This window comes from Empidonax traillii, unplaced genomic scaffold (assembly GCF_003031625.1).
Source record: "Empidonax traillii isolate 1590-97213 ecotype Southwest subspecies unplaced genomic scaffold, ASM303162v1 scaffold2437:size26470, whole genome shotgun sequence".
Lineage (NCBI taxonomy): Eukaryota > Metazoa > Chordata > Aves > Passeriformes > Tyrannidae > Empidonax > Empidonax traillii.
This window is the reverse complement of record NW_020957630.1, coordinates 1-11,352: the sequence shown is the minus strand read 5'-3', so window position 1 is coordinate 11,352 and position 11,352 is coordinate 1. Positions and strand designations below refer to the sequence as shown.

Sequence of the window (11,352 nt, the reverse complement as noted above, 5' to 3'; positions counted from 1 at the left end):
TGGAGCTGCTGGAGAGAGCCCAGAGGAGGCACCAAGAGGATCCCAGGGCTGGAGCAGCTCTGCTGGGAGGAAAGGCTGGCACAGCTGGGATTGTTCAGCTGCACAAGAGAAGCTTTGGGGGGACCTGAGTGTGGCCTTGCAGGGCCTGAAGGGGCTCCAGGAAAGATGGAGAGAGACTATTGACAAGGGATGGAGGGACAGGACACAGGGAATGGCTTCAAACTGCCAGAGGGCAGGGTTAGATGGGATATTGGGAAGGAATTGCTGGCTGGGAGGGTGGGCAGGCCCTGGCACAGGTTGGGCAGAGAAGCTGTGGCTGCCCCTGGATCCCTGGAAGTGTCCCAGGCCAGGTTGGACGGGGCTTGGAGCAACCTGTGCTGGTGGAAGGTGTCCCTGCCCAGGGCAGGGGTGGCACTGGGTGGGCTTTAAGGTGCCTCCCAACCCAAACCCTTCCATGATTCTGTGATCCATTGGCAGTATCTGGGGCAGGGTTTAACACAAAGCAGTTGCTGTTCTGGACTGGCTGTTTGGGATTTTGGTGGTCCAGGGGTGGGTCGCTTCCCTGGGGCTTTCTTGACTCACATGACAACAACCTTCACTCCCAGGTGGATTATGTGGTTAAGTGGAATAGCAGTGGCAAAGCCTCAGAGCAGCTGAATCCTGTCCATCTGCTCAGGCATTTCTTTTTCCTCAATGGAACAACAAACAGAACTGTGTTCTGGAAAGTGCTGAATATCTCACTCTCTTAAAGCAATAAACCCCTGGAATGTACAGTGAGTAATATCAGCAAAGCATCATTTCCCACAAAGTTTACTTATATTCTGCCAAATCAGCTGCCTGTAGGTTTATTAAGTGTATTTTTTAGTTGTAAAACTATTTAACTTAATATTGATTATATGTCAGGAGACAGAAATGTGGGAGGGCTGTAGACATTTCTGGAGTTCCTTGGGGAGTTCAACTGGCATTGCTGTCACTGAGGGAGGGGCTCTGTGTTGTTGTTGCTCTATAAGTAGCCTGAGAATATAATTCCTTAAGCAGCTTTCCTGGTGAAAGGAGGGGCATGACTGACTTCTGTCTCCTTTTATTTCTCAGGGTGAAAAAGTGGAGGGGCTTCAAGCACAGGCTTTGTATCCTTGGAGAGCCAAAAAGGACAACCACCTTAATTTCAACAAGAACGATGTCATCACAGTCCTGGAGCAGCAGGACATGTGGTGGTTTGGAGAGGTCCAGGGACAAAAGGGGTGGTTCCCCAAGTCCTATGTGAAGCTCATTTCAGGCCCCATAAGGAAGTCAACGAGGTATTTGTTTGCTTTGCCTGTACTGGAATAGATAAATTAATAGGAAGAGTTGCACAGTTGGATTTTAAAGCTGAGAATCTACTTTGTGGAAGTGGCTTTTCTTATCTGACCCTTCTGGAGAGTTTGGACTTCCAACCTTGGAAATTCGTGTGGGCAATAAAACTGCCCCCAGCTCTCCTTGGGTCTTGCCTCACCAACAAAAGATTAATGGACTTTCTTAATTTTAGGTGATTTGCCACTAAAAAATGAGTCTGTTGGATTTTATGAATTGCACCTATGTAAATCACAGCTTATCTTTCCCCAAAATTAAAAGAGATTCCTCAAATCTAAATCACTTCTCATTATTCGTGGAGGAATTTAAATTCTGTGTAATGTGAAGCCAACATTAACATTAGCAATACAAATGAGAAGGATCTTAGATCATTTTTTTTTTTTTTTGCTGGGGAAGAGGAGGAGATGCAGAAAATTCTGTATTTAAGGCATCTGCCTCAGTGAAACCACAGCTGGACTTCAGAGCTTTATTTTGCACATTCACTGCTCTTTTAAAACACTGGGAATTGCTTGGGGGTGCATTTGCATTTTTGAGTTTGAAATATAATGGTAATTTTTCTGAAGGGATTGAATTTCTTATGTAACCATTATTTTCTCCTCAAGCATGGATTCTGGGTCCTCAGAAAGCCCTGCTAGTCTGAAAAGAGTAGCATCCCCAGCAGCAAAGGCCACGATGTCAGGGGAAGGTAAGGACTTCAAGCCATGGCACTGAGAGGATCTTTCTGGGATTCACCACCTGCTTGTTCCCAAAATCACCCTTAGAGCCACACTGGGGGGTTGCAGGTGAAGGGCACATCAATCTGCCTCTGCAGTGATTTAAAATCATTATAGTGAAAATTTGTATGGGTTGTGTATGTAGAAGAAATAATTTAACATATCATGTCTTTTGTATTTTGTACTTTTCCCCATATTTTAATTTTTTTAACCAGTATTTTGGTAACAATTTCTGGTCTGGAAGGGGGTTATGCCAAATAAACACCCCTGTCCATGTACTCCATGATGTCAGGAATTGGGAATAAATGTCTCAGTTTCCCCCAAAGCTCATTTCCAATGTTTCATGAAGCTCTTGGTTAAAGCAGTGACAGTGAGTTATAGAATATTGGGATCCTTCTGCTCAGGGCTCCCCCTCAGTTTTACAGGTGGAGCCTGGGGACAGACAGAGAATGATCAGATCAGATTAAAAGGGGAATTCCTGACTGGAGGGGACAGCAAAGATCCACCCACAAGGAAGGGGAGAGAATCAGTTATTTCAAAATACAGCTGGTCTGGCTCACTCTGTATTTCATGGAATCAGAGAGTGGGTTGGGTTGGAAGGGCCCTAAAGATCACCTTGTCCTGGTTTTCCTCATATTATTAGCTACAAGGCATGCTAAGTCTCCTTACATATCTCTATATATTTACAGATTTATATCAGGTTATATGTTTGTATTAAAAAGGAACTCAACTTTTGGGAAAACATTTCCAAAAAGCTGTATTTTTAAGGAAATAATAAAGCCTTTTAAGTAATAAGCTTCTTAAATCATAGAGCTTTTTTAAAAACATAAAAAGGTTAGATTTAGCATCTTCCATTCCTTGGGAACAGGAATTCAGGTGGAATTCTTGCTGAACTACCCCCAGAGAAGGTTTTTGGTCAGATTTAGTGTTCAAGCACAAGGAATAATTTCCAGCTGCACTGGAACAGGTGAACATTTCTGTTCCATGGGCAGGGAAGTCTTTCTGGAATCTTGGGAACTGCTCTGGGGCTCAGAACAGGGGAAAATCAGCCTCAGGAACCTGCTTTGTGCCCTGGGATGGGAATGCTCAGTGCTCAGGTCAGCAGGGCACAGCAAGTTCTGTAGAAAATGGTGCTGGATTGTCTGAAATTGGGCTTTGTAATGGTTTATGGTTGAATGATCTCAACCTCAGCCCAGTTTGGTGGCTTTGCATGGGACCCCTGAGGAGTTGGGTGTGCAAGATCAGAACAGGTTCAGACCCCTCTGTGGGGGGGAGGGCAGGAAAGAATTCCTTGTAGGCCTGGGCCATCAGCAGCTGTGAAACAGGGCTGGATCCAAAATTCTGCACACTGGGACTTCCCATCCCTAGCACTGACAGTTCCAGGCACCAGCACAAACCAGGAACCACTGGGAGACGTGTTTTCAGAGGGATCTAAATGATCTGTGTATGTTTTAATTATAAAGCAAATCATATGAAATCCCCCTGAGGCAGCCCCTGGATCCACTGTGCTTAGCTCTGATAGGTACCATTTCGTGCATTAAATAGCGAGCTCTCTGTGAGCACTTAACAAGAAACTGGTCTTCCATCGAGCCTGTGAATAAACTACTGACACGACTTGGGTTTTTCCCGTGGTGATGAAGCAGTTTGTGAAGTGTTTTCCCTGTTTTTCTCGTGTCCCTCCCCCAGAGTACATTGCCATGTACACCTACGAGAGCTCGGAGCAAGGAGACCTCACTTTCCAACAAGGTGACATGATTCTGGTGACAAAGAAAGATGGTGACTGGTGGACGGGCACGCTGGGTGATAAATCAGGAGTTTTCCCATCTAATTATGTGAGACTCAAAGATTCTGAGGTAGAGAAACGTTGAAATGTTCTCAACTGGAGCTGAGGGTGTTTCGTTTGGGGTTCTCGTGGCTGGAAGTCGCTGGGTCAGAAGGGAAACAAAAAATATGGTGGAGTTTTACCGAGTGGGAGCTTGGAAAGGAGGAACAGCAGTGACAACAGGAACAGTTGTGTTTTACCACACAGCATCACAACTGATTTATGGACCATGTATTAAAATAAACCCTGCCTGTGTCAGTGGTTTACATGGCACTTGGGCAGAGGCAAAGCAGAACAGCCATGATTATTTGATTCCCCAGGTAAGGTTTTAATGGCCGAGCTGGATCTTGCTGCCATTATTTAAAAAAAAAAAAAAAAAAAAGTAATATTTCAACCTATTGTATTTTTTCCCTATTGACATTTTTTGCAATCGAGGGTAACAAATTTGGCAACAAAACTTAGCCAAAACTGCTGCATTTATTTGAAAGGTTTTGTCTGAATAATAGAGATTCTGTTCCATTTATTTTTATCCTGAAATAATTCCATAAAACATGTCCATGCAATTTTTTTTCTTTTTTTTTTAGGCATCCTAAAAAAGATGTTTTCTCATTTATATTGTTTGGGGGGATAATTTACTTAGTAGTTGGAATTAGGTTCATGTCAGAGTTGAATGCACTCGATGAGAAGGAGCTCTGGTTTATATTTATGGAATAATGGGGGATGAAAAGGTAAAAACCAGTGGATTTGGATGGAAAGGCTTTTTCACAAGTCTGTCTTTTGGAATTGTGTGTGTGTGACGCAACTCAGTGAAAGACTCTGCAACCCTGAGCAAAGTCGCTCCTGAAAATCATTCTGCTGGTGGAAAAGCCACGGAATAAAACCTGCAGTGTAGGAAGCCCTAACAGGGGAAATTTAGAGACAGTCCAGAAATCCCAGCAACACCCTCTAGGACAGGATTGAAAAACCTTGGGAGTTAATGCCCCTTAGTCCTGCAGTCCCTGGGAGAGGGTGTTGGGGTGTTGTTGGCAGAGCTCTGTGGAGAGCTCGGGTGTTTGCAGCTGACACTGCTTTTGTCAGGAAGGTCAGTGGGATGTCTCTCTGACCTGGGCTTGCCTGGGCTGAGCCATCCCAGTGCACCTCACCCCAGAGTGCCCCAACTGCCCTTTTTGCTGCTGAAAATCCCCACCTGCAGCTACAATCGTGATGAGAAGGGGGGAAAAAGCTGAGAGCTCGTGGAGACCTTGGTGTCCACATTTCCTGCAGGGATTGCTGTGCCTGCAGGACACAGTTCCATGTCCAAGTGGGTAATTTGGATTACATGGCAGAGTTTTGCTCTTCAGCTTGTTCTCAGAGCCAGCTTTTAGAGAGGCTTTCAGAGTGCTGGCTGTGTGTTAACTCTGGTCTCTGCTGTGCTTGGACAGCTGCCTGCTGGGGGAAAATGGTCCTAAAAGAGGGAATTAATTTCATGTGTCCTGCACTGTTGACTCAGACCCAAAGGCAAACAGTGGTGATCTTTCAGCAACAAGTGCAGAGTTTATAGAAATGCCTGTAAACCTCAAAGCCTCAGTGGTTTCCACACCAGAAGAATTTTTTAATTTGTTCTTCTGCCCAGGCTGCCCATTCACCCCGAGGTGATAAATTAAACTATTCCCTGTTCCAATAATATATAATAATAAGTTCCAACTTATTAACAGGGTGGGAAAGCCTTTGTTCTCCAAAGGAACAGTGACACCACTCCGTGGTCCATGCCCAAGTTTTTATTAGGCTGAGGTAGATGGAAACAGATCTGAAACAGGGTGTTATCCTTGAGAGGGGTGGTGATTCCTCTGAGGGGATGGAGCTCAGGGGGGAGCTTGGAAACCAGCAGTTTGGATGGCTCTGCTTACAAAACTTTGCTTAAATGTTCAGGAGATAATCTCAGTGGGAATGTGCAGGGTCCTGCTGCAGCACCCAGTTTAATGAGGCTGCTGGGTCTCACTGACAGAGCAAGTTCTGCTCTTCTGTTCCAGAGCCTTGATCCCTGCACACAGAACCCCCTGCAGTGCTCAGCGAGTGTCTCAGCTGTGCAGAAGGGAAGCACAACAGGCTCTGTCCTCTCCCTGTGTTTCCTCTACAGAGGGAATTGGAACTATTTCTCCACCTCCTGAATGGAGCAGAAGTTGGGTCCATCTCAAATGCACTGTTGGTAATTTAGTTATTTACTGAAGTGCTGGAGGACTTCCCTGTGTATTTATGCTGCTTTTTCACCAAGGGTTCAGTGAGCCCTCCAGCACAGTTCAGAGTCAGCCTGGCCCAGGTGATTGTGAGGTTTCTGCCCTGCAATAACCCCTCTGTGTTTGAGGGCTGTGTGTAGGACAGTGTCCCACCCTGAGGGATGTGCTTCCAATCCAGCAGTGGGGATGGCAGTTTGGAGGGGGGTGTGCTCTGAAAGTCCAAACCCTTGGTTTTCACTGAGGGTGTTTCTCTGCAAGAAACACTTTCCAAGGCAGAATTAATTCCTGGTGTTCCCCTTTCAGCCTGAGTTGTTGCTCACCATTTAATCCTCCCCCCCTGGGACTGTCGAGCCCATCTTGTCCTTGTCCCCAGCCCTAAACTCAGGCTTTGTGTCTGAGCTCTGGGTGATGCTTTCCTAGCTCACTGTTTGTGTCACACAGGTCCCAGTGGTTGTAGAGCAAGGTGGGCACCTGGGGAGAATCAAAGGGCTCAGGGAGGGAAGGAAGGGTTGCTGTCCCTGTGGGGTGTGAGTGCAATCAGTGCCTGACAGGGACAGGAGAGGACAGGAGGTGGTTTGTAAGGAGCATCCTGAAGGTGAAGGTGAAGGTGAAGGTGAAGGTGAAGGAGGGTGGAAGTGTTGAGGGCAAGAGGATATTCATGGTGACCCAACGTTTCTGACCAAAGTTCAGTTCAGGTTTATGTTTGCTGTTATCCATCTGAAACCTTTTCACAGCAGGAGATAAGAGGGTTAGTGGACTAGGAGAAAACAGGAGGAATTATTTAGGGAGCAGGAACTGCACTAATTCCAGGGTTTACTGAGTTTTTTGTGGCTGTTCAAAGGCTTTTCTTGCAAATCCCTTGGCCTGGAGGATGATGATGATGTTTATCCCTCATCCCACCCTGTCTGGCTGCAGTGAGTTTCTCAGGAATATTTGCAATCCAACTGTTTGTAAACAATTCTTGTTGGTTTAACTCAGCTCGGCAGAATTCCCACTGTGTGGATTCCCAGATATACAACTCCAGTGTGGTGTAATTTGGATTCACACTGATATTTGCAGTCCATGAAAGGGAGGAAGAGCTCAGGAGAGAATTCTGCACTTTTGCACTGAGTCATCCACTCGCACACACTGCTTGAGGTTTATTCCCAGGCATTTATTGCCATCAGAAACAGGAAGGGTTTCTGTAAAAACACAATCTTCCTGGGAGGTTTTCATTTCCATGCTTGGGGAGTGTGTGAAATTTAATGTGTAAGGAGAGAAATAAATCTGAGTGCTAAACTTGCATCTTGTTTCCTATTTCCAGGCTCCAGGAGCAGCTGGGAAAACGGGAAGCCTAGGGAAGAAACCTGGTGAGTCCTGTGTTGTGGCAGCACCTTCTGTTTGTTCTTAAATGTTTACATTCAGTGGCAACAAAATCTTTCCCATGGAAATAAAGGATATTTGGCCTGGTCATTTTGTAGTAGTTTGCACTGATGGAAACAACTGTAATAAATGCAGTTAATAAATAATGTAACTAATGAAATAATGCATCATCTCTAGTCATTCTAACATGTCAGTCATAAATAGCAGGTAGCCAGAGAATAGAAATCTACTCAAAAAGGAATGTAAACTTCCTGATGGGTTGCTGAACAAAACAGTGGAAGCCATTCCCTCTCATCCTGTCCCTCCATCCCTTGTCCAAAGTCCCCTCCCAGCTCTCTTGGCCCCCCTTGAAGCCCCCCGGGAAGGGGCTGTAAAGTCTCTTCTCGGTAATTCAATATTCAAACAAACAAAATGAAAAGGTTCTTCATGGAAGGAAAGCTGTTTCTGGCTTGGGGTTTTTTTGAACTTTTTTTTCTGGACACTTTTCTCTGAATTTCTTTCTCCCTGTGATGGGCAAGAGCTGAATGTTGAACCTGTACCTTGTGTTGTAACTCCTTTAACTCAGAAACCCTTACAAAGTCCTTAATGCTGCTGGGTGGGGGCAGGGGATGGCTCACACCTTGGGAACCACCTGTCGTAGGTAGAAATGAGCAATTCCTTGTTCTGAGAGGGGTAACGAGGGTAAGATCTTTGCTCTTCCATTGGGATCTGAACGTGGGAACTGCTGGGGTAGCGAGAGGGGTTGTCCTGATCTGGACAAACTCCCACCACTCCTTTGCTTGCTGGGGTTCATTTTGCCTCCTGGATCCCTCCATTAATCCTGGAGGGATTAATGGAATTCTGTGGGAAACCCTGCAAATGCAGGGGCCTGCAGACTTTCAGCAGGAGACAGCATTTGCAGTGCCCTGGGATTGCTCATCCCTCTGCTTCCCCACCCTCCCCGTGTCTCACGTGCTTCCCTGACCATTCCTAATATCCCCAGTCATCCTTTCCTCCTCAGTTTGGAGTCAGCACTGATGATTTTCCTGCCAGGCCCCAGCTCCCTGTGTCTGTTCCCTGCAACCCAGTTCCAGGAGCTGCCAGCTGGTTCCCCTGGCACGGCTGCCCCGCTCCTTCCCTGGGGCCCACACCTGTCCTGTGGCTCTGCCAGGCACTGAAACCAGCCCAAACTCTGGCTGTGCCAGGCACTGAAACCAACCCCAAACTCTGGCTGTGCCAGGCACTGAAACCAACCCCAACTCTGGCTGTGCCAGGCACTGAAACCAGCCCAAACTCTGGCTGTGCCAGGCACTGCAAACCAACCCAAACTCTGGCTGTGCCAGGCACTGAAACCAGCCCAAACTCTGGCTGTGCCAGGCACTGAAACCAGCCCAAACTCTGGCTGTGCCAGGCACTGAAACCAGCCCAAACTCTGGCTGTGCCAGGCACTGAAACCAACCCCAACTCTGGCTGTGCCAGGCACTGAAACCAGCCCAAACTCTGGCTGTGCCAGGCACTGAAACCAGCCCAAACTCTGGCTGTGCCAGGCACTGAAACCAACCCCAGCTCTGGCTCTGCCTTGGGGATTTGCAGAGGGATTGGTGAGCTCAGGGCTCCTGTGTCCCTCCGGGCTGGCAGGGGGTCACATGGAGCACCTGCTCCCTGCTGACAGCCATGGAATGAGCATTCCCAAAGAAATCCTCTTTGGTTCCCTTTGAAAACATTCACTTGGTGGGGAAAGATCAATTCATTTGCACCTCTCAGTGCAACTTCATTGTGTTGTCATCGGCGTGGCTCCTCCTTTTAGGGAGCTTAGTCCAAAACTGGGCTTGACTAAATGGAATTTTAGGGAGTTGTATTTACTGGAAAACAGTACTATGAAACTGCATTTTAAGGACTGTACAGTTGTTGTTGTTATTATTGTTGTTGTTATTCTATATTTCAGATATTTTTATCTCCTACCTTAATTATTTACTCCTGCAGAGCCCTGAACTTGTCATTTATTTTGTCATTCCCACGTGTACCCCTGGAAATACACCAATCCATCCCGATTTTATGGAGAGAAAGGCCACGGTGGTCGTAGCAGGATTAATAATGGATAGACTGTGTTCAGGCTTTTCCAAACTAACCTTCTCTTCCCCTTGTGCTCCCCCAGAAATTGCCCAAGTTATTGCCTCTTACACAGCCACGGGCCCAGAACAGCTCACTCTGGCTCCTGGGCAGCTCATCCTCATCAGGAAGAAGAATCCAGGTGGTTGGTGGGAAGGAGAGCTCCAAGTTAGTGCCTTTTTTATGGTAATCAAATTCCATGGTAAAAAAAAAAAAAGGTGATTTTTGTAGCAGTTCCAAACGCTGAAGGTGTCAGTCAGAAATCCCTGGAGAACGTTGTGCAGTTCAGCTTTGGAAGATAAAATACCTTTCAAAAACATTCCCTGGGAATGACCCTGCAGGGAGATCAGCAGGGAATCCCTGCCTGGCAGGCCCTGCTGCTTTCCTGGAGTTCCCTGGGAAAGGGGGATTTTAGGGCTTGTTTGGGCTCCTTTTGAACCCCCCCAGGGTGTTTTTAGGAGGAGAACTTGACAATTTGGTCCCACTCAGTGAGGGGGTTTGGGGTTTGGCTTTTGAGCAGGTGAAGAAATGTCATGGGTTTATTTGCAGGGCAGAGGCTCCAAAAGGAATTTAGTTATTGTTCCCTGTTACCACCTGCCCTTTTGGCCTTTTCTGGGGATATTTTTTCATCTTCTGTGGAGAAATCACCTTCCAGGATTCCTCTGGGCTTTGTTCTCACCGACCTTTCTGCTGCTGGTAACTTTTGCCTTTACAAAGTCTCCATTAAATGGATTTTGAGACAGAAAAGAAGCTTCACTGGGCAAGATCTGCCACAATTCTCCCTGAGCAGCTGCTGGGAGGTTCTAAAACAATTAGGTTTTTGGTTGTGTAAATATTCAGTGTGACTTTAGATACTTGTATGTGATACAATTGTTTTTTGTTTCAATATCAGTCTCCTGTCTATTCTATAAATATTCTATTTATTCTCCTCTTCCACACTTGGGGGGCAGAGAGGAGGGAAAATAAAGCCAATGTTTTAAGCTGGTTTAATGCAGCATCCAAAAATAGCTTAAAATTAATGCTCTAGATGCTCTTTAGATCAAGTGCTTTCTTTTTTAATAAAAATTTTAAGAGGGGAAAAAGTAGTTAGAGGATAGTAAATCTGTTAGATGACCTTTTTTTTCAACCAAATTTAGCATTAATTCATTTTTAAAGGCAAAATTCCCCCTGCCCAAAATACCAACTTTGTTCTAACACCACAGACAGGGAATAAAGAGTTAAAATAATTCCCAACACAGATTTAGAGGCTGAGATGGGATTCAGTTTTGGAATAACCTTTCTGACAGGCAGGATTTTTTCCTGTATTTGGTTTCAATGACCAAGGCAGTTGGGGAAGTGCCAGGGGGAGGTTTCTGTCCTGCTCTGGTGGCACAAGGTGTTGAAAAGGAAAGAGATAATTTGGATCCTTGATCTCTGCTTGAACTGTCACAGTCTGGTATCTATTTAAATGCAATTCTTCAAGCAGTTAAATGCTAGCAGAAGTGTTACAGTATTCAACTACTGCCAAAAATAGCTGTTTTTTCCTTATAAAATGCAGTTTTTTGCTGCTCTGAAGTGCTGTGGCTGCACACAGTTCAAACATTGGCCCAGGGATGCCCTGCTGTGCTCCCTCCTCCTCCTCCAAGCCCTGTTTTCTCCCCAGGCCAGGGGGAAGAAGCGCCAGATCGGGTGGTTTCCTGCCAACTACGTGAAGCTGCTGAGCCCGGGGACCAGCAAAAGCACCCCCACCGAGCTGCCCAGGGCAGCACCTGCAGGTGAGCCTGGCCTGGCCTGGCCTGCCCTTTCTTGGCCTGGCCTGTCCTGC

The 11,352-nt window shown here is 46.3% G+C and overlaps 1 protein-coding gene across 1 annotated transcript in view; it reads left to right on the top strand.

Moving 5' to 3' along the window:
• The window catches only part of LOC114071926 (intersectin-1-like), a gene marked incomplete at both ends in the record, with an annotated part of 26,231 nt that extends 14,915 nt beyond the window's left edge, over positions 1-11,316 (top strand). Inside the window, 6 exons of the mRNA XM_027909805.1 lie at positions 1,093-1,298; positions 1,953-2,035; positions 3,750-3,916; positions 7,402-7,447; positions 9,595-9,716; positions 11,191-11,316. Coding sequence (XP_027765606.1) covers positions 1,093-1,298; positions 1,953-2,035; positions 3,750-3,916; positions 7,402-7,447; positions 9,595-9,716; positions 11,191-11,316 — 750 coding nt within the window. The remainder of the gene's footprint in view (positions 1-1,092; positions 1,299-1,952; positions 2,036-3,749; positions 3,917-7,401; positions 7,448-9,594; positions 9,717-11,190) is intronic.
• Positions 11,317-11,352: the final 36 nt, after the last annotated feature.